At 49.8% G+C, this 25,567-nt stretch overlaps 7 protein-coding genes across 8 annotated transcripts; 6 read left to right on the forward strand and 1 right to left on the reverse strand.

Moving 5' to 3' along the window:
* Positions 1–1,615: 1,615 nt before the first annotated feature.
* Positions 1,616–4,743, forward strand: LOC117892935. Of its 2 annotated transcripts, XM_034799256.1 has the most exons (3): positions 1,616–2,354; positions 2,426–2,555; positions 2,911–4,742. In XM_034799256.1, the coding sequence occupies exons 2-3, from the start codon at positions 2,544–2,546 to the stop codon at positions 4,429–4,431; spliced, it is 1,533 nt and encodes a 510-aa protein (XP_034655147.1). In that variant the 5' UTR covers positions 1,616–2,354; positions 2,426–2,543; the 3' UTR covers positions 4,432–4,742. The 2 variants fall into 2 exon arrangements, with proteins under 2 accessions (XP_034655147.1, XP_034655144.1); XM_034799253.1 differs by lacking the exon at positions 1,616–2,354 and having other exon boundaries at positions 2,427–2,756; positions 2,911–4,743.
* A 6,619-nt stretch (positions 4,744–11,362) lies between these two features.
* LOC117892942 (probable basic-leucine zipper transcription factor I) lies at positions 11,363–16,529 on the forward strand. Its single transcript, XM_034799265.1, has 2 exons — positions 11,363–11,613; positions 14,625–16,529. The coding sequence occupies exon 2, from the start codon at positions 14,745–14,747 to the stop codon at positions 16,389–16,391; it is 1,647 nt and encodes a 548-aa protein (XP_034655156.1). The 5' UTR covers positions 11,363–11,613; positions 14,625–14,744; the 3' UTR covers positions 16,392–16,529.
* Positions 16,530–16,647: 118 nt separating this feature from the next.
* On the forward strand, positions 16,648–17,572 carry LOC117892946 (vesicle transport through interaction with t-SNAREs homolog 1A). Its single transcript, XM_034799268.1, has 2 exons — positions 16,648–16,842; positions 16,911–17,572. Exons 1-2 carry the CDS (start codon positions 16,749–16,751, stop codon positions 17,510–17,512), a joined length of 696 nt encoding a protein of 231 aa, XP_034655159.1. The 5' UTR covers positions 16,648–16,748; the 3' UTR covers positions 17,513–17,572.
* Positions 17,573–17,925: 353 nt separating this feature from the next.
* On the reverse strand, positions 17,926–18,720 carry LOC117892947 (ras-related protein Rab-11A). The gene is made up of 2 exons (XM_034799269.1): positions 18,469–18,720; positions 17,926–18,411 (listed from the first exon to the last, which is right to left on the reverse strand). Exons 1-2 carry the CDS (start codon positions 18,646–18,648, stop codon positions 17,956–17,958), a joined length of 636 nt encoding a protein of 211 aa, XP_034655160.1. The 5' UTR covers positions 18,649–18,720; the 3' UTR covers positions 17,926–17,955.
* Positions 18,721–18,787: 67 nt separating this feature from the next.
* Positions 18,788–20,438, forward strand: LOC117892944 (retinoid-inducible serine carboxypeptidase). Its single transcript, XM_034799267.1, has 4 exons — positions 18,788–18,935; positions 18,996–19,781; positions 19,842–20,027; positions 20,094–20,438. Exons 1-4 carry the CDS (start codon positions 18,866–18,868, stop codon positions 20,387–20,389), a joined length of 1,338 nt encoding a protein of 445 aa, XP_034655158.1. The 5' UTR covers positions 18,788–18,865; the 3' UTR covers positions 20,390–20,438.
* A 237-nt stretch (positions 20,439–20,675) lies between these two features.
* LOC117892943 (retinoid-inducible serine carboxypeptidase) lies at positions 20,676–22,567 on the forward strand. The gene is made up of 4 exons (XM_034799266.1): positions 20,676–20,834; positions 21,143–21,931; positions 21,990–22,175; positions 22,241–22,567. Exons 1-4 carry the CDS (start codon positions 20,765–20,767, stop codon positions 22,534–22,536), a joined length of 1,341 nt encoding a protein of 446 aa, XP_034655157.1. The 5' UTR covers positions 20,676–20,764; the 3' UTR covers positions 22,537–22,567.
* Positions 22,568–22,809: 242 nt separating this feature from the next.
* On the forward strand, positions 22,810–25,280 carry LOC117892941. The gene is made up of 2 exons (XM_034799264.1): positions 22,810–23,430; positions 23,491–25,280. Exons 1-2 carry the CDS (start codon positions 23,335–23,337, stop codon positions 25,114–25,116), a joined length of 1,722 nt encoding a protein of 573 aa, XP_034655155.1. The 5' UTR covers positions 22,810–23,334; the 3' UTR covers positions 25,117–25,280.
* The last annotated feature ends 287 nt before the right edge of the window (positions 25,281–25,567 follow it).

The raw sequence follows: 25,567 nt of genomic DNA on the forward strand, positions 1-25,567 counted from the left end.
TCGCTTTTAGTCAGACACACAGCGAGACGAAGACCAGCTACGGCCGGGCTGCCTCCCTCAGGCATGGCTGCAGCTTCAGCTTCAGCTCCAACTTGCTTGCAGGTGGCGAGTGGCGAGTGGCCGGGACCAGCTGGTGTGAACAGCTAGAAAGTTTTGCTGCAGCCGCGATCGATCCGCGATGCTGCGATCGTGAGAATCAGCTTGAAATTTATTTGTATGCTGGCCCAAAACAAATGCCGCGTGATTTCAATTTATGGCCAACTAATGAAAATTTGACAAATGGCAAATGGGGCAAGTAGGCAAGCTGCAACTGGAGGCTTCACTTCCTGGCTGCCTGGCTGTCTGGCTGCCTGGCTGTCTGCTCCCAAACAGTCACTCAAAGTCCACAAGCTAAAGACGGGTCTGCTCCGATTTATGGTCCAAGTAGAAGTCAAAGTCGTGACCCGCGTGCATTGAACCTTCCCAGTTGAACCAGCGGCAAAGACTTTGAAGCGGAGCACATGATCCACGATAGAATTACGTTTGCTACCATGAAGCGGAGCTTGGAGTTGCAGTTGCAGTTTGGCTGTGGGCCAGCGCCACACATTTGCAGGAAAATGAATTGGAAGGCAGCACGAAGTGCAATTTCCAAGCAACCAGCAACCAGCAACCAAAAGTGTTATTACTGTGGGAGCTGCTTTTTTGGGCTCGTAATGAAGCCATTGCCATGGGCAGAGCAGTCCAGCAGTTGGCCGGGCCTGGCCTGGCCCAGTGTCAATCATGTTGGAGTCTCTCGTTGATTTGTTCCCACATTTTATGGCTGGCTGATCGCGTTTCCTCATGGGAAAAAATCACTGAAATGAGTCTCGCTGCCGCTGCCGCTGCTGCGCCTTGTTGCGCAACAATTATTCGGTTTTGGCTTTGAAGCCGAACTCCCTCGGCCAACGCATCAGCGAGCCCAAAAAGGGAGGCATGCAACACCTTCCCTCACTTCAGACTGCGCTTCGCTGCACAGTCCAAATGGTTGCAACTTGTTAAAGGGGTTGCAGTTGCAGTTGCCACTCGTTTTCGTTGCTGTCACGGCTATTATCTAGGCCAGCAGCGGAAGTGCGCTTCTTGAGGTTCGTCCACAGGGAAACATTTTCACACATTCTCCTCGCAGGTGTTGTGGGAGTCGAACTCTGGGCTGCCTTACTGCCTGCTAATATGTTAATTTATTGTCTTTTCCATGTCGTACTGTAGCGGAAATTAAAATTCAATTGTGGATTCGCTCGATTAGTTTTTTGATGTGGTCAATGGGTTTTCCAATTCGATTCAATGTTAAGGTGGGTGCCCCTGGTTTTATATTCCTATGCATTAAAACCAAAAATGCGCTCAACTTTTTTATAATTTCAATTTTGTTTTGATCATACTATTTGAAGCAGTTGTAATTTACTCGAATTTATTTTAGTTTTAGGTTTCAAATAAATGTTTCTCTGTATTCTACACCGCCAAACTACATGGAACCGTGGCGACACCCGGCGAGTGTTACTGGTAGCTGGACACAAAATTACATTACATTTTCAAAGTAAGGTAGAGTGTCATGTAGTGTAGAATGTAAAACTAATAGTGTGACCAGAAAGTTAAAACTACAAATCCCGCTGAAAGTTTGTGTGTAAATTCCTTTGCATGCTCCAGCAAAATGTAAACAAACAAAAATTGCTTGCACATTTGACAAGAATTTAATGGAAATTAGTGGAAATTACTGTGCAAAAAGCGAGCAAACCTAATAGAGGCAACGAAAACTGATTAACCGGCAGAAATTCACTATGAAATAACACGAGATAAAAGGCTGCCGGTTGAAAGTGGCAAAGGAGTACTAAATACCCACAAACACACTCACATACATACATCCATTATCTATTAGACCACAAACAGTATTGCACTAACACACAAAAAAGAGAATTTCAGTGCTCAATCCGTAGAATCAAACAATATTTGAACAGTTAATTGCAAGAGAGCGTCGCCCGCCGATCAGATCAACATTTTCGCTCCAACGCCGCCGCCCACGCTATAAATAGAATGGAAGGCACCAACACACGTTAACCAACAACTAGCGCCATGTGTGTGTGTGCGTGGAGAGCGATTGCAAAAGAGCCGTTACTCTCTCGCATAACACGCTCGCCAAACAGGTTTTCGAGCAAGAGCAAGAGAGAGATGACTACAATTCGACTGCGACACACATTTTTTTCCTGCTCGCTCAACAGTTTTTTTCGCCGCTCCACAAGATCCGGAGCTGTTTTGCTGCTGTTCTGCTTGCTGCGTGTTTGTGTGCCTAAAAACCTGCAGCAGATTTGTGAAAATTGGAAAACCAACGGCCCTGGGCCCGTGCACAAGTGTGTATTTATCTCTAGCATTAGTATTTAATTAGTAATGGCTAAAATTAAAGAACTTTACTAACCCACAGACATTGATATCAACGGAAAGGCAGCGCGAGAGCCGCAGCCCCGCAAAAAGAGACAGCCCCAGAGAGAGAGAGAAACACGCTGATGTAACTGTATGTGTGAGCGCAGTATCTGTAGAAAATGTTCTCTGACGTAAGTATTCGGGCCTGACAGCTGAGAGAGAGCGATACCTTTGATATTATAGCACTGTAAACAGTCGATTAAGCAAAGGGCTTTACACGAATAGAAACGATTTTCCAATCAAGAATGAATAAAGTCGTAAAGCTCGCGCTTATTGTTGGGTTGTCAGCGATTGCAGATGAAGAAATACAGCAGGAACAGTGTGGAAATGGTGTAAGTAGACTAGAATTATTTACCAGAGAGTCAGAGTAGAATTTTTGGCACTGTTAGCTCCTTTATTTTGATTTGACTAGTATCCGTATTTGCCTCTCTCATCGCAAACCCCAACCTTTTGCCTACCCAAACTAACCAACTTCCCTTCTTCCAGGATGACGGCAAACAGTTTGATGACGGCGGCGTACAACGCACGAGAAACGTGCTGACGCTGGAGGAGCGTGTGGCGGTCATTCGACAGTACGACATTCTGCCGCTGTATAGCAAGATAGCCAAGAATTTCAACTGCAGCTGGGAGCAGATCAAGAGCATTGTGTCCAATCGTGAGGCCATTATGGAGTGCTATGAAGCCTCGCGCCGCCACAACGATCCGCCCAATGAGGAGGTGCGCGGGCGCAAACTCAACTTTCTGGGCCTCTGCCTGTACGAGTACATGAAAAGGGCGCAGTACTATCTGCACGTGGACATCAACGAGGAGCTGATACGCACCAAGGCGGTGGAGTTTCGGAATCTGATGCACATCGAGGGCTTCATGCCGAACAAGCCGTGGATCAATCACTTCAAGGCTGCCTACAACATCACGCTATCGAATCGAAAGATCACAATGACACGCAAGCCATCACGCTCCATGGACCTCAGCGACATTATGTCCTACTGCGGCCGGCACACGTCCATGTGCAAGAATATGGTCAATAGTCCAGAGCTGCCAGCACCAGCAGCCACACCAACCATGAGCCAAGACGGACATTTGGCTACACCGCGCTCCCTGTACCGCACCAAGACACTGGTGGCCGCCTCTAGTCAGAATCAGGCCACCCTCGTGGAGGTTCAGCAACGACGCAAGCGAAAGATTAACTTTCTGGAGAAGGCGCTCTACGAGTACATCGCACGCTCACAGATCCACCAAAAGGGCAGACCCGACATGGACAACCTGCGCTCCGTGGCCATCAGTCTGCGCGACATACTCAAAATTGAGAATTTCTTTCCCGACAAAATATTCTTCAACCACTTCAAGAGCCACTACAACTTTAGCTTCTCGCAGGGCGTGCCGCTAAACCATCGCAGAGTGCCCTTGTCCCTGGATCTGCGTGACATTGTCAGCTACTGCGGCCGTAACGATAGTCGCTATGCGGAGCAGGAGCGCTCCAGTGTGCGTCTGGATCCCAAGACAAGTGCGGAGACGGATGAAGCGAAGGCAAATGAAGGTCTATCCCCTGTCCAGCAGCTGTTGTTGTCTCCAAGGAGGGACTCCTCGGACCAAACAATCGAAGGTTGTGTTGCTGCTGATGAAGACGATGACTGCATCGCCATTGAGGAGCCACCCGAACTGATCGAAATCAACGACGATGAGGATGAACCCGAGAACGCCACGCAGCCAGCAAAGCGCACAAGCCAACACTTAGCTGAGTCGGCTGCTCCTCCACTCAAGATACAGAAAGTTGAGTCCCTCCATGCCGTCACAGCTGCACCGCCAGTTGCTGCTCCTACTACCAGCAATGAGGCAGAGTTGGAGCCAGAGCTGCCCCGTTGTGTGCAGAACTATGAGGATGCATTGCTTCTGCTCAAGCCGCTGGAGGATTTTGCGCTCATGGAGAAAAACTATCGCGCCATTGGGCTGCTTGTTCAGCTGGAGCAGATCTTTAAGAAGAATGACCAGAAGTTAAGGAAACAGTAGGAGAAAATGTACCAAATATTAGCCTGAAGCTGAATGGACACAATACATTAAGAAGAATTAGTTGCTGAAATGATTGAATTCCAATTGGAAAAGAAAACTTGTACAAAGTATAAAGTGAAATGTAATTATTTAACTGAAGGCAGTGTTTATTTTTAACTTCTTTATTAACTTAAAGAGAGTACAAAGTAACCAAAATATTAACAAAATAATAATATATCTTATTTCGTACCAGTTTAAATGATTGAAATCAATTGAATTGTAACTTGGTGAAGAAAACTTGTGAATATTTATAAGTGAAGTGCAGTTTTTTGTATAAATGAAAGAAGAAGGTTCATAATTATACTACAACTAAAATATTTGTATATAAGTTTGATGTGCAAAGTGAAAGCTCTTTGATTACGTACCTTAGAATTCTTTTCCTTATTTTTATATAATTTGTGCACCAGCAATATCGAGTGACTAGAAGATCCCCCTATAAATCTACACCCTGTACACATAGCCACGAAATTAATCCCTTTTATGTGCACACATCCTTCATTTGGTATGAGAAACGTCCAGCGATTGCTTTCGCTTACGAAAAGTTGAAACTTTTTTCGGTTGATATGTCAGAATATGTATTACCTACCTGTAACCCGTACACCCCACCCCTTCATGGGGGAAGTGTTCTGTTCTGTTCATTCGGCTTGTCTTTGTTCAGGTTCAGGTTATATAATCGCCCGGCACTGCTCCATTCGACAAAGTGAGAAGCAAAATCAGCGCTAAAAGTTTATGTTCGTCCTCTAAAACTTTACGCGAGCGACCGCCCGCCCTGGCCATTCGCTTGGGTTGGAATGTCCTGCAGGGTTTTGCCGATGTGCGAGGGGGTGGCGTGGCATGGAGGAGCGTGGCATAAAGTTGAACGTGCGTGGAAGAGACCGACGGAGAGCCCTGTGTAGGTGCTACATCAATTCTAGATGGGTAGAATTGCTGGCGGCAAGTGGCGTGGGGTAGCAACGGATGCCAGCAGCATCCCAACGTGGCACACACACACTCTGGCACGCACACACACATAGATAGGGAAGGAGCTACGATTACACAACGGGGCCATAGAGCGCTGGAAGCGCTGCACAAAACGTAGACGTTCGCCATCCGTCCCTCGATTGTGGGTAAAGTTTCCCATTGCGCTTGCAACCCTCCTCAGCTCAGGACTTTCATTTCAAGGATTTCCGACCGACGTCAGGCTGGACTGACTGACGGCTTGACTATACCTGCTCCACGCTCGGAGTCGCTGCAGAAAACCTACGAGTGTAGGGTTAGCGGCACGAACCGGATGGGGTACAGGGAATGGGGCGCACATTGGTAATGGTATAGTGTGTGAGCACCGCCGATAAAGAAGCAACATCAATGCAGCGCACAGTTAAAGCGACAATGTTGAGCAGGCAAGGCCCCGACACGACTCAGGTTACTGCCACACGACTGCCGGGCAGCCCCCCCTGGAAACCCCCAGCGCGTTAAGAGCTCTGACATAAAACGCTGCGAGCGAAATGGCTGTTGAGGGATATACGAGCCAGGGACAGACGGACAGGCTATATATCAGCTAGTACTCAAACTCTGCTGTACTGAGTCTGGAGCTGTATATACGCGAGGAGAGTGTTTACCTGGCAGCCCGAGGTTATGGGTACAGTTGCTGCAGCTTTTGCCTGAAAGATGCTACAAAATTATGCTGAGATCGGTTGCAGACTGGAAACTAAATGAATTAAGTTAAGGCATGGAAACTAATGCAATTTAATTATAATAATATTGGGAAACTTTAAGGCAACTTTCAGTTAGAAATTCCGGACTGTAATATTCTATTTAAGACCAAGAAACCTTAGGAGAGTTCACCTGTAAATCATGATTTATTCTTCATCTTAATCAGGGTAAAGCCTGCGCTCAAAGTCGAAGAGATCTTCATACCCTAAAGCAGGGCTCGGCACGGCCCTATCCGATGGGTGCGGGACAAGGCGCTGCTGCTGCGCTGCCCTCACGTACAAGCGTATTACAGTGATTCGTACCAATACCAATGTTCCGTTTTGCGTGCGTCTTCACACACAAACGCAAAAACGACTCGTTAATTGTATGGGTGCCGAGACCTGCCCTAAAGGCGTCATAGCAACGGATTCCTATCAGTCATAGCTCTAATGTTACCTACAATATTTATGCAGAATGCTCTTAAACTGTTTTCTGGAATCCCATGTGGTTCACACTATCAGCTCTTGTAATAGGAAGAATCATTGGTTTGGGGTTTCCTCTAAGGTATGACTGCATCATTTACAGATCTCATTTCTAAGAATTTTATTGCTTAAGGAGTAAGCTTTACAAGGGGAACATCCGCAACGTAAAAGTCGTGTTTCCAGTTGATTTATTTACTTGCATTTTTCTGTACATAATATTGATTCTTTTAGCGCACACAAAAGTTCACCCAAAGCGACCCTTTTAATCATGGAGTGTACATAAATATATGAGGATAGTCAACCCATGGCAGAGCCATAATCGTTCGCCATTGTATGCCAAATATGAATGGCGCTCCTACACTCGCATAGAGCCAAGAGACAGACCCAGTGCCAGTGCCTGTCCCCGTTCCCAGTCCCCAGTCTGGGGTGGAAGCGAGGTTATCGTGTCGAGTGGCTATACGAATACCCGTTCATCTAGAGTACAGATATAGATACAGCGATGCCCAGATACAGATACAGATACATACTGAATGGGAAACGTGAGAAACAACCGATTGACAATGATGATGATGATGATGAAGCCTGGGGATGATGATGATGAAGCTGAAACAAGTCTGAGGCTGTGTATCGGTTCTCTGCTATTGTAGCCTCGAAATCGGGTACCCAACATCGAACATCGGGGCAACCGACATCAGACAGCTGCCTCTACTTTATAGCTGGCTCGGCTCGGCTCGGCTCGGTTCTCCTCCACTTACTTGGTTTGTCGGCCCTGCATAAGCCTCTTGGGCTTTGAGATGCCACTGGATGCTCAGTGCTTTGTGCTGCTGCTGCCGCTGCTGCTGCTGCTGCCGCCTTTCCTGGCATTGCTTCAATTCCATTCCACAGACATCGGCCGATGATGATGGCACTTGAGTGTCGCAGCTCCAAACAGTTTGTTCTCTAGAGGGAGGCCAGCCAGGGGAGATTCTGCAGGTTCTGTTGCCGATTCGAATGCCGGGAATGCTGCTTGATGATGCTTTCTGCTTTCAGCTCTCAGTCATGCGCCGCTCGACCAAACAAGCAACCCGCACAATGCCGCCTCGCCGCGCCATCGTATCCGTACATCGTACAATCTACTTCGGTTCCAGCTCGCTTCGATAGATGCTAATCTATCTTTATTGTGCAAAGATGTCGAGAGGACGCTCTGCTCTGCTCTGCTCTGACCCTCTTCGCCGCCACAAAATCCTCGAGAGCATCCAACCAGTTCGTCATTCAGTCATTCAGTCCATACGCTCAATCGTTTAGCTGCTTCGACTCTTTTTCGGGGCACTGGCTATAAATACAAATCGTCTTTGCTGAACCCATCCATCCATTGGTATGTATTGGATTTCATTTGGGTTCGATTTTGGTGTGAGCTCCAAATGGCAGGAAACGAAGCGAAGCGCAACGAAGCCTTTGGAATCTTCTTAGGGGCAGAAGTAAATCATTCCAATTGTGTGTTGGCTAGAGATGTGCAGGTTCAAGGAAGTTTTAAGCAAGGGAAATGCTTAGATATGGGAATAAACTTTACATAAATTATGCTTGCAAATATGTACATTCAAAGTGGTTAAACATATTCCTATCTTTATCTATCTATATCCCATTTATAACTAACATTATCTACGCAGATCATAAGATATTTTCATAGACAAACACTGACACTAGTTCTCTCTCTCTCTCTTACAGTCTCACAATCTCCCACCCGATCGGTTCTGTTCGGTTTTGCTTCGGTCTCTTGCCTTGCTTTATTTCCAGTTTTCGAACTGATTTCCCACCACCATCAAGAAGGACTGACGGACTGGATGGATATGTACGAGAATGCCTCTCTCGCCACTCACGAAATCCACTCGGCAGCTCGAGATATAAAACCCAGATATGGAAATGGCAATAAACTCGTAGCAGCGAGGGGGGTGTTGGCATTACGAAGAGCCCAACGCCGACGTTGACTGCGACGGCGACTGCAACTGCGACGTTAGCGTCGCTGCCATGGGCCAGCCATTGAGGGCACTGGCATCGAATCCAAGTGTATCGGGCACCGGCACTGCCACTAGAGAGGCGAAAAGGGCACAAAGGAAATTACTAGGAAAAACTCAGGTCCCCACAGACAGACAAAGGGACAGAGAGACAGATAATCAGAGGAAACGACAGAGGGACAGACAGTTAGATGGAGGAGCAAGTGCTGCTGGCGTACATCGCATATAGATTGTAGCAACACAACAATGAGAGCGCAAGATGTGGAGATACGAGTCGAGATAGATGGATACCTCAGTCGAAGGAGCAGCGTTCAAGGGCAGAGCCCGCACATAATCACCGAAAGGTAATGGGAAATACTAACTCCAGTCTGAGGGTGTTCTGTTCAAACCATAATAAATTCTATGGCCAAATCCCCGCATGCTGCCGCTCCAGAAAAAGGTCATAATAGATGAGCTTAGTGGGTCTCGCTGGCTCTCAGTGCGGTTCGATGTGAGTAATCCCAGCGCCCAGTCCCCCTGCCTGTGTGTGTGTCTGTGGAGCATCTTCTGTGCGGAGTCATGAAATGGCACAAGGAAAGGTCATTTTCTTCAATGCTGCTTTCTCCTCCCTGGTCCCATAGTCGATGCGATTTACTCAGCTCGTTTTCTAAAGGTTGCCAAGGGCTTAGCTTAGCTCCCCCTCCCCTGAGAACCTCCCTGCAGCTTCCTGCCAGACCGCAAAAGCAAAGAACATTTCGAGAAAAGTTTTCGCTGCGTTTCTGTCGCTGCTGGTCAGTCAGTCGACCGACCGATAGCCCTGCTGAAAAAGCATAATATAATAGAGTCGAGTCGAGTCGAGTCATCGTCAAACCCGAGGAGCTTCCAAGGAAATTCCAAAGTACCCGCCCGACACTCCCACCCAAAAAGCGTTGAACAACCTTTGCCATTAGCACCAGCACCCCGACAGCCCCACACTCACCCATCAAATCGGAGGTTGATGCTGTGGTTTTATACCTTTTCCAATACTTTAACTGTTATATACACACACACATACACACACACACATATATATATATAGAATAAACACACATATATCTGTCTCTCTATGTGTGATTTTGCCACCACCAAAAGAAATACACAATCGTATGAAATCGAATCAAATGGAAAAGAAGGACAAGGAATGGCATGGAAACCGAATAGAGACGAACCCAAGAGCGTTATCCATCCAACCATCATCCATCTATCTAACTCTTACTTACCCTGAGAGACTGAGCGTCTGTTGTATTAAAACTAATCCATCAAATTGCTTTTGGGCTACACACAACTACAACGATAATGGGCTGGCTGCTGCCTGCTCGCTGGCTGGCTGCTGCTTTTGCCATCGTCATCGTGGTCTTCGGTCTGGTTCGTAGCAGCGAACCCAATCCAATCCAAATCCCCACCAAACCCAATACTTCAAGTTACAGACAGATATATATGTACATATATAAACACATACACGACGAGCAGTTCAATGTGTTCGTGTGCATTGGTATTGATGCTGGCATAGAATGGATTTTTCTGTACACTCGCATATAGCTAGGCTCCCATCGAAGTTGGCCAGCGGATGTGCACATGTCTTCAATATAATGAATGTTGTCCCAAGAGGCCTCTGAGACCGGACCAGCACAAAGCAGCATCCAAGCATCCGAGCATCAAGCATCGCATATCGTATATGGAGTAACCATAGGAAACTTGTTTAGATTGGCGTGATAGATACCTACCAAATGTACGAGTTACAAGCCATGCGACTGGGCTGGACCAAAACTACAGTTTCTCGTTTATTTTACCAACAAGTTGTAACACAAAAGAACATATTATAATGCTCTTTTTACAACTCCCAGCTATATCCACAAAGCTAAAACATTTTATCACCTCTAAAGATCGGCTTAACATGGTCCACCCCAATAATGATTATGGCAATCGAAAACAAAGTCAATAGTAATACCCAAAAATAGGTAACATTGCGCTCGTATGTGTGTGTGTGTATGTTTAGTCAGGCATCGAGCGTATATAGCGCATATATCTAGCTCAAGCAACAGCAGATACCGAAATTCCAAGCTCATATCGTCAGAGAACCAAACCCGAAACCACTCACCCACCTTAAGCGTTCGATATATACAGACGAGTGAGCAGGGTAGAGTGTTATAGACCCCATAACGGGCACTACGTTTGCCCGAAAAACCCATCAGAGAGCTCTCTATATACACAGAGCTCCCCCCAGTCAAAGTCCCAGCGCCAGCCCCTGCAGCCCGACAACAACAAACGTAGGACGAGAGCTTCGGTTCAGATTCGGATCGGATCGGGTAGTTCGTGCAACGCCGCGGGCTGACAGCCAGAAGAGGAGACACCGAACAACCAACCCACCCACCATCACCACCACCACCCAACAATCCGACGATATGTTGCTCTGCTGCAGTCAGCGTCAACTAGCGTCGCTGTCGCTGTCGCTGCGTATTTGTGTTGGCTTTGGGCACGTCTTACGCTGACGCTGACGCTGCCGTCAACGTCGACGTCGACGTCGCAGCGCGGTTCAAGAGGTGCGCTCTTGCGCCCGTCCTTGCGATGCGATGCGATGGCGATGTCTGTTGCTGGCTGGCGATGGCGATGGCGTTTGCTTCTGTTGGCTGCTTTCTGTTTGGGATTAAGTATTTCCTATAGATGGGAAAAACGAGTCGGTCGGGGTCGTTCGTCGAGTTGGTTGGGTAGTTGCTTGTGTGTTTGGTTGCCGTATTTTTCGTACACTTCACTCTGAACGTTCGTCCGAAGCGGTTGGTTCGCTGCTTCGTTGTGTTCTCGCAGCGCGTTTACCGTAAACGTGTTCGATTCGAGTGCCTCTGTGCTTGCCCGGGGTATTCGGTTGCTTCGGTGGAGTAATACCGGCAGCAGTATATAGCCAAGGAATACGTGCGTCACTTTGTGCTAGATATATCCAAACGGATCGGAGCCCAGCAATTCCGATTGCTCTCTGTTTTGGAAGTGTAAGTGTGCCCATGCGGTGTTTGCTGTAACGGTAAACAAACGGGGGTGTTGAGCTTCTGTTGTGACGCTGCCGCTGCTGCTGCTACTGTGTGGCTGTTGTTGCTTGCAATTAAAAAAGCAGCATTTGCATGCTGAGGGATCATCTGTGTGCCCGTGTGTGAGTGGTAGGGTGTGTTTGTGTGTGTCCAGAGGATCTGCCTCTGCCACTGCCTTACTTTTGTTTTTGTTTACGTCTAAGCTGCGTGCCGGCAGCCGGCAGCCGTTTGTTTGCGTTTTCGTTTTACTTTTTTTTGTGCTTGTTTATTCTCTCTCTCCTGCCCACTCTCTGGCGCTCTCTTTGTGTGTTTGTGTGATAACGGGACAGCAGCTTTGGCGCCAATTGAATAAACGTGCTGCTGCGGAAGGAAGTCCGTCCTTGAAATTTCGCATTCACGCAACTTTTCAAGGCCAAAAACTCAGCCCCAAACCATTTTTAAGTTGTTCCTGGTTCCTGTCAAGCCGCTTTATGGCTGTATGGAAACAGAGGTTTATGTTATTAGTACCAAATATTTTCTATTTGCCTGATTAATTCCACTCAAAAATGCCAAAATCCTATGTAATCAAAGTTCAGGTCATGTCTCTCTCTAAGATATTGTATTTCTCTATTCCCTTGACTATATGTTCCCCTACTTCCGCTTCTACCCTGCCACTTATGCTACCAAAAACAACCCAAAATGGTCCAGCCAAGGCCAACTTCAACCGAACCCGAACCCAACTGCTTCAGATATAAGATAAATAAGTAAATGCCCAAACCCATGTCCAAACCCAAGCCCAAACCATTAGCCTATGAGGGAAAACCAATCGCAAGAGATTACCTGAGAAACATCGTGAAACGAACGAAACCCAAAACTACAGAAACTAAATCTCTAGCAGAAGGGTCGGCGGCAGGAGGGGGAAGCAAGCGAACTGGAAATCGGAATACTTCCTTCCACCCGAACATCGTACAGAACATAACAGAATAGCAGACAAAAGAGACAGACAGACGGAGGATTGGTGGTGGGGTGGGCAGAATGTAGAACGTAGAACGTAGAAACTTCCTAGGCAAACACAATGGCATTGCCTGGGAGATACAGCTACAGAGGTACGGAGATACAAAAGATATGTATGGCCCAACATAAAAGAACCCAAAACGAAGGCCCAGACTGTGTAAGTCCGGGGCCATCACATCGTGATTACGACTGATGATAATGATGCTGCAGGAAATTTCCAGAAGGCAGCGATGCCAGGCAACCATTAGGTGGATGGATGGATGGATGGATGGAGGGAAGTTCGCTTGCTCCCAAGGGCAGACGGTGGGGCAGGAAAGACGTGGAGGGACAACTCTCGAGGCGATTAAGATAAAGTGCCAATCGATATAAGGGAAAGAAAGCGAGAGAGAGAGAGAGAGAGAGATGTACTTGTAGCTACAGCTACAGTCGGCCTCAGACACATCCACATCCGAGCCAAGACCGAGCATATAGCCATAGTCAGAGCCAAAGAGCCATAGTCGGAGCATAGCCAGGGCGACATAAAAGGAAATATAAAACCATTTATAAAGCAAGTCAGTCAGGGGAGATTTGAATTGGAATTGATGGTGTAGTGCTGCCACACTCGACAATGTCTTTGAGTGTGTTGAGTGTGTGTGTGTCATGTCTGTGTTGGTGTGCGTTCATTGCCGCACGAAGAGCCATAGACGAAGCGCAGTCGCGTTGTGTGTCAAGGTGCGAGGTGTATCTTCAAGATGTTCGAGTGTGGAAAGGGTTCGTTTTGTGTCTTGCTATTGGGTTTGGGTTTGGGTTTGGGTTTCTGCCTGCCATGCCAAGAAGTTTCCGGAGCAAAAACTTTTGCCCAAAGTTAACTGAACAGCTGCCTGAGGAGGAAGCTTGTGCGTGAGAGCGAACAGAGAGACAGAGGGAGACAGAGACAAGAGACAGTGAACAACCCTTAAACATAACTGAAAGATAAACCCCAATTCCGTAGTTCTATAAAAGGAAGTGCCTGACAGCTGTGTGAAGAGAGAGGAAATCGAAACTGAAATTCACTTTTGAGACTTTAAACCTAATCAATGGCAATCTCGATTTATCCGAGAGAAACGGACATGCTGTTCGCATTAAGTCATCTCTCAGTGGCGCTGTTTTTGCTTTGCTAATCCACAGACCGGCCCCTGAGTCAGAGGCCCCGACTACTACCCATAGTCGTGACTCAGCAGAGATGTCGTATCTGTATCTGTTTCGCCCTCTCTTAAACCCCTGGGCGCGCGGCCAAGTGGTTCACTTTAGTCAGGCGTCTCTGTCACTTCTAGCTCGCATCTGTATGTATCAGTCGGTCGGTTGTAGGTGTCTATGTGTGGGTGTGGGATGTACGACCCAATATTATAGTTGAAGCATTCGTCGTACGAGGCATCTATGGGTTCTGCTTATGGTTCTGGTTTTTGGGCCTGCGACTGGATATGTATCGATTTCTGTAGGCATATCTATAGGGTAGGAATCTGTGCTGCTGCCTTGGCTCTTAGGGTACATCTCTTGTGTATTTCATTATATCTCAAGTGCTGTCTCTCTGTGTGTGCAGATGTTAGGAATGATATGCTGCAGAAGTCCCTCGAAGGCGTCTTGTGTGTGGACATATACATACATACATATATCCATCTATATACTCGTGTAGCTTTACTCGAAATGGTTGCTTGCTCATAGAATTCACTATAAATCTACAATTACGCCTGTTTTTCTGGGCAGATATGACTCAAATGAAATACAAAATTCAAATAAGAAACACTTGTTGTGCATTGGCGCCCACCATGTCGTTTAGCAACACTGCGCCAGCCGGTCGAGCTGTCACATTTTCCAACACTGCAGTAGTATGAATTCTAACGGGACCCGACGAAAGCAAAACAGAATGCAAAAAGGCGGCAATTGTTGTTTGTTTTGTGTATATTTTACTAATTTACAACGAAAAACAGCAAACTAACAGCGAATTTTCTCCTCTCTCTTTGCAGCTTTTCGGTGGACATTAAGGTTTAATTTTTTTCTTTTCCTTCGGTTCTTGGCGGCGCACTAACGCAACGCCAAGACAAAATTCATTTAAAATTCGGGGCATACAGAACAACGTTTCCGGAATGCCGACCATTCGGCGTTGCTGCATCATCGGCTGCATGTCCAATTCGCGGCAGCATCCGAGCATGCAGTTCTTCGCCTTTCCACGGCCGGAGAGTCCATTCCACAAGCTCTGGAAGGAGGCGTGCCACGCCTCACTGCGTCGGATTGTGCCCTTCAAGAAGCCCGTGGTGTGCGCCCTGCACTTCGATCCCAGTGTCCTGGGTGGGCGGAGGCTGCAATCGAACGCGCTGCCCACGCTGCGGCTGGAGGTGCCATCGAACATGGCCGCTGTGGAGCAGCAGGCGATGGTGGAGGAGATCGAGCGCAGTCGCAAGTGCGCCTACATCAATGCCGTCGTCTACGAGTGGCTGGTGCGGGCCAACATTAATCCCCAGCTGCGTGGCAGCATCACACATGGCATGATCAAGGACAAGGCAGAGACGGCGCGTCAGGTGATCGGCAGCACTTCGTTCATTGCCGACAATCGCTGGCTGAACCGGTTCCGCGAGACTCATCTGCAGGGCTTTGCCCAGAAACTGGCCACCAATCAGCTGAAGCCCATGGGCACTTCCCTCTGGATACCCGACATTGTCCACGATCTGCAGCACCTGTTCCCCCCGGCCAGTGCGGAGCGGGTGGCCAAGCTGGAGGAGATGCCGGAGCACTACATGAACTACATGCAGCAGTATGGCGAGTACGAGGAGGATGACGACAGCATGGACATCAAGGAGCAGAGCTATCAGGAGCAGCAGCAGCAACAGCACTTTGCACTCCAGCAGCAGCAACAACAGCATCAGCAGCAGCACCTGCAGCATCCAATGAATCATCCATGGCCGCCGTTTCCGGGTGCTCCACCCCACCCTTCACATCCCCCACATCCGGGCTTTACTAGCTTCAATGATTACTACTTCGAGCGCCACCAGCAACAAATGCACCAGCAGCTTCAGCAGCAGCAACAAATGCAGTTCCCACCCATGACGGTTCCCGGTCCACATCCGCCGCGGGAGCCATTCCAACCACAACTGCCACCGAATGTTGTGCCACAGCGTGTGAGTCCCTTCCAGCCAGTGCAGCTGCCGAAGCTGCACCCAAAGCTGGAGTCAGCGAATGACATGGAGGTGCAGGAAATTAATTGCTCGACAATCTCTCGAGGCTCGCCATTGCCCCTGGCCGAGTCCACACAAGCCACGCAGGATCTCAGCGAACAGTCGGCCAATCTGCGGCTGCCCAGTCCCAAGGAGCAGAACAACAACAGCAGCGGCGGGCGCGACAGTGCCAGCAGCAAGGAGAATGCGCCCAAGACAAACGGCGGCGGCAGCAGCGGAAAATCCACGCCAGCCCACTCCATCAAGAGCAACAGTTCGCCAGCGCAGCCATCCACATCCACGCCAGCTTCGCCCAAGAGGAACTCCAATAGCAGAGGCAGCAGCAGGAGCAGTTCTGGCAGCCAGACAAATGGCCGAACATCACCCGAACCCGAGTCGAAGGGCTCCGCGGGCATTATGAAAGTGCTGAAGGAACTCGACAGCTACACGGATGCGCTCGAATATCTAAAGCCACTGGAGGATTTTGTGCTGTTCAAAGAGAACTTTCGAGCCATTGGGCTGCTCTCACAGTTGGAGTTGGTGCTGCGCAAGGGCGAGAAGGGCACGCTCGTCGAGGGTTAGACTGGAGGCGTTGCTCTATTAAATGACAAACACAAAACACAAATGTGATGAACAGTGTACATACAAGTGTATCGAATAGATTACTAAAATATGTAGTATTATTATTTAATTGAAATAAAATCATTAATTTAAACTAAACTGCCGCATAGGAGTTGCCAGACAGGGCGAAAGTCGTTCCATTCTAACATCGATATAGACAACCAAATTGGCACACCGATAACTACATCTGGCAGCGCTGCACTGGTTGCGATTATCAGCTGCCTCCGACGCGGTCACACTACGCCAATGTTTACGTTTTTTCTGCATTGAAAAAAATAGTCCGCCCATATTGTTGCGAAACTTGAACAATAACAACAAATGTCGCTGCTGGAACAGTACGAGCAGCAGTACGCGGCTCTGATTGCGGAGATAACAGCGCATATAGGAAGATTGCAGCAGCAGAGCAGCAGCAGTGAGTGAAGAAAGATTGTGCACACAAACACACAGGGGTGATAATCAATTAATCGCTAATCCTTGCAGGTGACCGTCATGAATTGTGCAGCAAAATCGATGGCAGCCTGCCCGAGGCACAGGAGCTGCTGGAGCAGATGGGCCTGGAGGTAAGAGAGCTGAATCCTGCACAGCGCAGCAGCTTTAACAGCAAGCTGCAGGTGGCCCAAGCCGAACTGCGACGCCTGCAGGCGGAATACAAGCAAACCAAGGATAAGCAACCGAACGCCTTCACAACACTGGACTTGGGTGGGGCCAGTGACTATTACGAGGATGTGTCCATCAACAATGACCAGCGACAGCGCCTGCTAGACAATTCGGAGAGGATTGAGCGTACTGGCAATAGGCTGACCGAGGGCTATCGAGTGGCCCTGGAGACCGAGGCGCTGGGCGCACAAGTACTCAACGATCTGCACCATCAGCGCGAAACATTGCAGGGCGCGCGGGCACGTCTGAGGGAAACCAACGCGGACATCGGTCGTGCCTCACGCACCCTGAACACCATGGTGTTGCGAGCACTCCGGGAAAAGGTCGTTCTATATGGCGTGGGAGTGTGCTTTGTGGTGGCTGTGGGTGTCAGCTTATACCTGACATTTGCGCCGAGTTCCACCTCGGCTGCTGCCAGTTCGTAGTAAACCCAAAGGGGTAACCCAACACTAGAGACATTCCTTGTTTTGTGAATTGATTATTTATTTATTATTATTTGTTTAGCAAATCTTACGTCTATGAGTATTCAGTGTGTGTTTGTTGTGTAAAGGAAAACGATTCTAACGTTGGCTAATTCTAGTGGAAGAAAGCTGCACAGACTTACGCACTAAACTACATTATAATATAAACATTTAAAGTTTATATTTGGCATAGAGATATATATAACATATACGTACTAACTCCTATACCTATGACTCGTACTCGTGTTAAAAGTTTTGGTGTTTTCGGGGACGTATCTTTGCATTAAAAAAACATAAACAAATCTTCGCATCGTTAATAAATAAAAATTAAATAAAAAATGCATTTCTGCTTGGCATTGAGTTCGGCTTCAGCTTTGGCTTTAACCAAACTCAATGTTCCCCAACTGCTAGCAGCTGCAGGAGGAGGCCTCCTCGTTGATGGTCGGATCGCAGGCGGTGTCAATTTTGAAGCTCTTCTGCTCGAGCGCCTGCAGCTCCATTTTGGAGCGATTGGCGTGCACCAGCTGACGCGAAATGTCGCGAAACATTTCCTCCACACCCGCCCCAGTGCGACAGGATGTCTTGTAGGTGGCGCTGATCAGCGAGTGGCACTGCTCGCAAAAGGCTTCCACCTCCTCGTCACTGACCTCCGGCTCGCGGCCCTCCAGGTCGCTCTTGTTGCCGCAAATGAAGATCTTTGCATTCTCCGCATATGTGACAATGTCCAGTAAGTGCTGCGAGAGTGAGTGAAAGGAGGCAGCATTGTCCAGAGCGAACACCAGAATGGCTCCCTCTGCAAATTTGTAGTACGAAGAGGTCACAGAAGCCACACGCTCCATGCCGCCAGTGTCCCACAGTTGGAGCTGTGGCAACAATCAAAGGATTAGTAGAGACAAGCTGCAGACATGCATACTACACACCTTAATCTGCTTATCGCCCACATCGTACTCCCGATCAATGTGATCCAATCCCAGTGTGGATTTTCGGTCCGTCTCCGTCACGAATGTGTTGTTGGTGAAGCGGCGAAACAGCGAACTCTTGCCAACGCCATAGTCGCCGCAGAGGATCACCTTTTGCTTAGGTATGCGCACAGTTGCCATTACTATTGCCCTGAAAATCGGTTAATTAAATTATTTTCGCAACTCCAGACACAAAAGAGGAAAACAACGAAGTCCAAACAGCTGTTCCAGGGGTCGGCCACAGGGGTGTGTGCGCTGGTCACAGAGTTGCTTTCGATAACTGTTAATGCGCGCGCTGGCCAGATAAGAATTTCCCTTTAAATGTAGCCACACGGCGCAACTATGGCCAAAGTGTTTAATGCAGCTCGTGGAAATGATGACTGGCCTGGTGGTGATATTACTTGCGTGCTTCGCGGCCTCGGCACATGGTAAGTCGCGTCCATAAATCATCACCTCACTATCTCACACGAGTATTGGCAAATACGCAGGCAAGGCCGGATATGGACCGGGGGAGCAGGATTGGGGCTTCGTTGATGTTCGTCCAGGCGCCCACATGTTCTACTGGCTCTACTACACCACTGCCAATGTGACCAGCTACACGGAACGTCCCTTGGCCATTTGGCTGCAAGGTGGACCGGGCGCCTCGTCCACGGGCTACGGCAACTTCGAGGAACTGGGACCCGTCGATCTGTATGGCGACTACCGCAACTGGACGTGGGTCAAGGACATGAATGTCATGTTCATTGACAATCCCGTGGGCAGTGGCTACAGCTATGTGGATGGCACAGCCTATCACACGGCCACCAACAAGGAGATTGCTCTGGATCTGGTGGAGCTGATGAAGGAATTCTACAAGCTGCATCCAGAGTTCGAGGCTGTGCCGCTGCACATCTTCTGCGAGAGCTATGGGGGCAAGATGGCACCCGAATTCGCCCTGGAGCTGTACTATGCCAAGGAGCGTGGCGAGCTGAAGAGCAATTTGACGTCCGTTGCTTTGGGTGATCCGTGGACATCTCCCATTGATTCCGTGCTGGCTTGGGGACCGCTGCTCAGGGAGCTGGGAATCGTTGATCACGATGGCTACGCGGCAATTGCGGCAGCGGCAAACTTTACTGCCGAGCTGGTGGCGGAGGAGCGCTGGATTCAGGCCACTGCTCAGTGGGGCAACACGCAGTGGGAGGTGATGAAGGCCTCCAAGGGTGTGGACTTTTACAATGTGCTGAAGCAGACACTCGGCGATCGATTCCAGCGGCAGTTGGCCATGTCGCCAGAAGGTGAGTGTTGCTCGAAAGCGCAGCTTAAGTTGTAATTTAAAATGATTTTCCTGCTGGCAGAGCGACAGTACCGCACCATGGTAAAGTTTGACATTGATGAAGATCGCGACCAGCTGCTGGAGGAACTGATGCGCGGCCCTGTGGCCGAGACGCTGGGCATCCCCTCCAACGTCAAGTGGGGCTCGCAGAGCAGCAGCACCTTTGACATACACCGCACGGACTTCATGAAGCCAGTGATACATATTGGTAAGGGAACCCTCAAAGAGCTTCATTCTGCTTGATCTTTGAACCAATCTCTGTACTCTTCTGCAGTCAATGAGTTGCTGGAGAAGACGCCGCTCAAAGTGGGCGTCTTTTCGGGCGGTCTAGATCTAATCTGCGCCACTCCCGGCACCGTCAACTGGATAGCCAAGCTGGACTGGAGCCGCAGAAGCGAGTATCTGGCTGCACCGCGCACCGCCATCACCGTGGATCGCATACTGGAGGGCTACCAGAAGACTGGCGGCAACTTCACCATGTTCTGGATCAATCGTTCGGGTCACATGGCACCCGCTGATAATCCCGCCGCCATGAGCCATGTCCTACGCGAGTTCACGAGCTTCGGCTAGGGGAGAGACACATCATAAATAAATGGCAATAAAGCAGAGAAAAACCCAAGTTGTGTGCTGTCCAGATAATTGTGATGCAAGCTTAAAGGCTTCTCCATGTTGAGTGCTGAAGATTTGCCCAAAAATTGACAAATGTCAGGCAGATAATTACCAATAAGCCGCGTCATGCCATCACTTCCAAGGGTCATAAATAGTGCTCCACTCGTAGATTACAAACTCTGCTCGAAAGATATCTTTGTGTGCCGTCGTCTGCGTGCCAACTTTCATTGGTCTTGGCCTGGCCAGCGATCAGACAGTTGTCGAACTGCCAAGCGTTCGGTTGGGTCTTCAAATTTCGAGCTACAAAGAAAACTAGAAACTAGAAACTAGTGCATAATGGCTCGTGGTCTTATCATTGCCGCTGTGGCGCTTTGTCTGGCGCTGCTCAGCGGTGGCTCTGTCAATGGTGAGTCGATTGATTGGCTTGCAGCCAGCAAACACTTTGAATGCCGATCATTAGGTGTGTGTTCGGTTGGGGTGTTAATGAACGAGAAAGTTATCCAAAAAACCAAAATCAACGGGAGTGTGGCTTGGCTTAGATGAAGAATAATCTAAGGCACTTTATCGGCCAGCAACGAGTCTCGCTGCTTGAGTTGCCTTAATTGGGGCATGAAACATTTCAAGTGTCCAGATTAGAGTCAAGTGTTCCAGCGAAATCAGTAACTTATCAGTTGAAGTAGCCACACAAATCTCCTTCCCCTTCTGCCTTCACAGCACGCCAAGGATATGGACCAGGCGAACAGGATTGGGGCTTCGTGGATGTGCGCACAGGCGCCCACATGTTCTATTGGCTCTACTACACCACGGCCAATGTATCCAGCTACACGGAGCGTCCGCTGGCTATTTGGCTGCAAGGCGGACCTGGTGCCTCCTCCACCGGCTATGGCAACTTCGAGGAGCTGGGACCCCTCAAGCTGGATGGCAGCTACCGCGATTGGAACTGGGCCAAGGACATGAACGTCATGTTCATCGACAATCCCGTGGGCAGTGGCTTCAGCTACGTGGACAACTCTTCGTATTATACGACGACGAACAAGCAGATCGCCTTGGATCTGGTGGAGCTGATGAAGGGCTTCTATGACAATCATCCAGAGTTTAAGGCCGTGCCGCTGCACATCTTCTGCGAGAGCTACGGCGGCAAGATGGCACCAGAGTTTGCCCTGGAGCTGTACTACGCCATACAGCGCGGTGAGATCGATAGCAACTTGGTGTCGGTGGGCTTGGGTGATCCGTGGACATCGCCCATTGATTCAGTGCTCTCCTGGGCACCGTTCCTCCTGCAGCTGGGCATCGTTGATCAGGATGGCCATGACAAGATCGAGTCGTCGGCTGCAGCGACCAAGCGATATGTGGACCGTGAAATGTGGACACTGGCCACGCTCCAGTGGAGCTCCACGCAGTCGGTGGTGCTGCGTGAGTCGAAGGGCGTGGACTTCTACAATGTGGAGACGCCGACGCTGGGCGACCAGTACGTGCTGCGCTCCCTGGGAATGAGTCAAGAGGGTAGGAGGACATGAGACCAGCTGAAAGCAAGAGTTTTTTCAATTATTTCTTCTGGCAGAGATCATGTACCGCACTTTGGTGCACTTTGACATTGACGAGGATCGGGACAAGCTGCTGGAGGAGCTGATGCGTGGCCCCGTCACTGAGGCCCTCGACATCACCACCGGCGTCAAGTGGGGCGCACAGAGCAGCGCAACCTTCTCCTCCTTAATGGGTGATTTCATGAAGCCCGCCGTTCACATTGGTAAGTGGGAAAGCCTTCCCCGTACCTCGATCGTCTTTGCTACAGTGGCGTCCTCGTGCTTTCAGTGGGTGAGCTGCTGAGCAACACTACCGTCCGTGTGGGCGTGTTCTCTGGCGGCCTGGACCTGATCTGTGCCACCCCAGGCGCTGTCAATTGGATTGCCAACATGGAGTGGACGGACAAGGCGGCCTATCTCGCTGCTCCGCGCGTTGGCATCACCGTGGACCGTGTGCTCGAGGGCTATGAGAAGACGGCTGGCAATTTCAGCATGTTCTGGGTGAACCGTGCCGGACACATGGTGCCCGCCGATAACCCAGCCACCATGTCTTACATTCTGCGCAAATTCACCAACTTTGGTTAGGCGTTTGCCAATAAAAATAACGATTATATCAGAAGCGGGGCGTTTGCAGTTCAAATTGAAAATTTTCCAATTTCGTGCGATCAGAGAGCTAACAGTAAAGTTGTCGCATGCGCAGAAGCACTCTCTCACACACACACGCGACCACTTTTGCAACCCTCTCTCCGCGTAGCTGTTTTTTGTTTTGTTCGCTCGCTTTGCTTCGCTCTTTCTCTGCTCTCGCTTTTCCACTCTTTGTGTCAGTTAGTTTTACTCCCGCACGCTTATCAGCGAAATACAGGCCGGCGCAGTTTGAACACGCGCTCTCTCACACTCTCTCACGACCGCCACGCTGCGCATTCGCCAGAGGGAGAACAGAACACAGAACAACGTACACCGCGGCCAACAGCACAAAGCAGCTATTTTTATATTAACCGTTCTAGACGACACAACACAACACGGCGCGGTGCGTGCAGCTGAGCGTTGTTGGAAACCCATTGAATACTATATTCGACAGCGGACTGCACTTGGTTGGTGGCCACGCGAAAGGTTGGCGAAAATTGCAAGTCAATGCGAGGCGGAAAATGAAATAAATCGGAAAGAAAAGTGGCGGCTGGCGACGTTTTCAAGCAGTCAACGCGCATAATCGTAGCCACCATCTAGCGCTCGCACACATACAAACACACACTCGCATACATAGCGCTTGGATGTGTCTGTGAGAGAGCCGGAGAGGGTGAGTGGGCGCAGCAAAACAACTGTAAATTGTGTCTTGCGACATTCGCCAGAGGCGCGCGGGTCGTTTCCAGCTAAAGCAGCAACAAAATGAGGATTCGGGAAAAACGCAGAAGGGAGAGGGAGCAAAGGAGCCAGGCACAGGCACATGCACAGCCCTCCAAACGAGATGACAAGAAGGATAAGGTGAGTCGATTGTGATTGCCATGATTGCGGCACCAAATTCATGCGATTTGCTGTCCACAGGTAATCGACGTGGATGCAGTGGTGAGGCCCAGAGGGCCGATAATCGTGCCGAGGTCATTCACCCCGACACCCACGCTTTCGGCCGCCGAGAAGGTGGCCTTCGACAATCGCATCAAGCGCAAGAATGTCCTCGCTCTCAACGAGAAGGTGGCCGCCCTGCGGGAGTACGATCGCGTGCCGGTCTACAAGCACGTGGGCCGCCTGTTCAACTGCAGTCCGGACCAGATCAAGCGCATCGTGCAGCAGCGTCAGGAGATCATGAGCGCCTGGGAGCAGCGCACGCGGCGCACCCAAGACGCCGGCACCATGGAGACGAAGACGATGAGGGTGTCGATGCTGGGCAAGGCCGTGTACGACTGGATTCGTCGCATGATGTACTACAAGGACTTTATCATCTCCGACGGACTGATACAGAAGATGGCGCTGCAGTTCAAGAGCTCCATGGGGCTGGCAAACTTCTTCCCCCACCAGGAGTGGTGCGACAAGTTCCGCAGCACCTACGGCATCGAAAGCAGCGACACAAAGCTGCTGAAGATCGGCTACACGCAGAGTTACTCGGTGCAGATCAAGGACATTGTGAAGGACGTGACGTCCGAGTGCAAGCCCAATGAAAGCAGCAACCAGCAGAACGAAGGGGAGGACGAGCAGGACGATGGGAACGCGAGCCTGCCCAGCTCGTTCAGCAGTCATGCCGGCGAGGAGGACGATGAGGTCGATGTGGATGGCGGCGACATAAGTGAGCGGGAGGAGGAGGAGGAGGACGTGAAGCCATCGCTGAGCGAACTGAATCTAGCACGTGCCGCCCATCCACTGCCACAGTTGGTCAGGCTGCCAATGCCACTGCCACTCAACACACCGCCTGGCACATCGCAGAAGGTGCTGCTGGCCACGCCCATTCTGCCACCAGGCGCAAAGCCACCCGCCGGTGGAGCACAGCCAATGACGATGACAATTATTCCCCTGGCAACACTGGCCCAGAGCATAACGAAGCGTCCGTCGTCGCAGCCACAGCTGCTGGAGAAGGGTCCGGTGGTGCCAGCACCCATGGTCGAGATCAAGCAGGAAAAGGACATCAAGGCGGAGCCGATAGACCCCGAGGAGGAGACAGAAACCGATAAAGAGGTAGCAGAGGCTATGGCACCATCCAAGGCGCAGCCTGACCCGGAGCCAGAAGCGGAGGCGGCCCCCGTCGTGCGCATCAAGGAGGAGCCACTCGAAGAAGATGAACTCGAGGACGATGCGAATGGAGGGCGCTCCAGTGTCACGTCGCTGGCCGAAGTGCTGGCCGCCAATAAGGAGAACGAAATGGAGTACATCGAGCAGATGCGCCAGCGCAGGCAGAGCACGGCTGCGGAGGGGATGCCAACACTGCCACCGATGCCAGCATTGACCATGGCGCCAGCAGCCGCACGCCAAGGCATCAAGCGTCGCCAACCGATGGACCACGACGACAACAACAATGGTGGACAATCCGCCAGCGGGACGAACGTCATCAGCTGTGCCGATGCACGAAAGTACCTGAAATTGCTGGAGCAATTCGCTCTCCACAAGGGGAACATTCGTCTGATTGGGCTGATCACACGTGCCGATGAGGTGATGAGGGAGGTGGACGATGCCTCGTCGTAGGATAAGTCAGATTCAGGGGAACCCAAATATGCTTCAGCCAAAGAGCACGCCAGTCTTAAGTCTTAGTTCGTAGCCAGGCATCTCGAAGATGCACTCAATCACTAGGCCATAAGGTAGATTCTAGTTTGTACTCGAACCAAATACACTTAAACCAAAAATCATTACGTTCCTCCTTGCGTCATTGTTGCAATCTCGATTTGGAATATACAATACATAAGTACCTACTAATGTACATATATATAGAATCAGACTATACGTAGCTGTGTGTGTTTGTGTGTGTGTACACCTCATGGCCAGCACAAAAAGTCGGCTAAATATATGCGCTGTATATGTCAGTGCGCAGGTCTGCCCTTAGCTGCCGCTGCCTAATGGATAGATGGATTGCCCGGCCGGGCCGGGCGGGCGCTCTCTCAAACCCAACACAATCAAACATCTGTTTTGATTGCACCTG

This window comes from Drosophila subobscura, chromosome J (assembly GCF_008121235.1).
Source record: "Drosophila subobscura isolate 14011-0131.10 chromosome J, UCBerk_Dsub_1.0, whole genome shotgun sequence".
NCBI lineage: Eukaryota > Metazoa > Arthropoda > Insecta > Diptera > Drosophilidae > Drosophila > Drosophila subobscura.

Bases quoted from the DNA above. Each gene is read 5' to 3' on its own strand.
- LOC117892941 (XM_034799264.1), top strand. From the start codon at position 23,335: ATGAGGATTCGGGAAAAACGCAGAAGGGAGAGGGAGCAAAGGAGCCAG. The intron at 23,431-23,490 runs GTGAGTCGATTG...TGCTGTCCACAG, and splicing joins GAGATGACAAGAAGGATAAG to GTAATCGACGTGGATGCAGT.
- LOC117892943 (XM_034799266.1), top strand. From the start codon at position 20,765: ATGGCTCGTGGTCTTATCATTGCCGCTGTGGCGCTTTGTCTGGCGCTG. The intron at 20,835-21,142 runs GTGAGTCGATTG...CTGCCTTCACAG, and splicing joins CAGCGGTGGCTCTGTCAATG to CACGCCAAGGATATGGACCA. The intron at 22,176-22,240 runs GTAAGTGGGAAA...TCGTGCTTTCAG, and splicing joins GAAGCCCGCCGTTCACATTG to TGGGTGAGCTGCTGAGCAAC.
- LOC117892944 (XM_034799267.1), top strand. From the start codon at position 18,866: ATGCAGCTCGTGGAAATGATGACTGGCCTGGTGGTGATATTACTTGCG. The intron at 18,936-18,995 runs GTAAGTCGCGTC...GCAAATACGCAG, and splicing joins CTTCGCGGCCTCGGCACATG to GCAAGGCCGGATATGGACCG. The intron at 20,028-20,093 runs GTAAGGGAACCC...ACTCTTCTGCAG, and splicing joins GAAGCCAGTGATACATATTG to TCAATGAGTTGCTGGAGAAG.
- LOC117892935 (XM_034799253.1), top strand. From the start codon at position 2,670: ATGAATAAAGTCGTAAAGCTCGCGCTTATTGTTGGGTTGTCAGCGATT. The intron at 2,757-2,910 runs GTAAGTAGACTA...CCCTTCTTCCAG, and splicing joins AGGAACAGTGTGGAAATGGT to GATGACGGCAAACAGTTTGA.
- LOC117892942 (XM_034799265.1), top strand. From the start codon at position 14,745: ATGCCGACCATTCGGCGTTGCTGCATCATCGGCTGCATGTCCAATTCG.
- LOC117892946 (XM_034799268.1), top strand. From the start codon at position 16,749: ATGTCGCTGCTGGAACAGTACGAGCAGCAGTACGCGGCTCTGATTGCG. The intron at 16,843-16,910 runs GTGAGTGAAGAA...TAATCCTTGCAG, and splicing joins GCAGCAGCAGAGCAGCAGCA to GTGACCGTCATGAATTGTGC.
- LOC117892947 (XM_034799269.1), bottom strand. From the start codon at position 18,648: ATGGCAACTGTGCGCATACCTAAGCAAAAGGTGATCCTCTGCGGCGAC. The intron at 18,412-18,468 runs GTGTGTAGTATG...TTGTTGCCACAG, and splicing joins TGGGCGATAAGCAGATTAAG to CTCCAACTGTGGGACACTGG.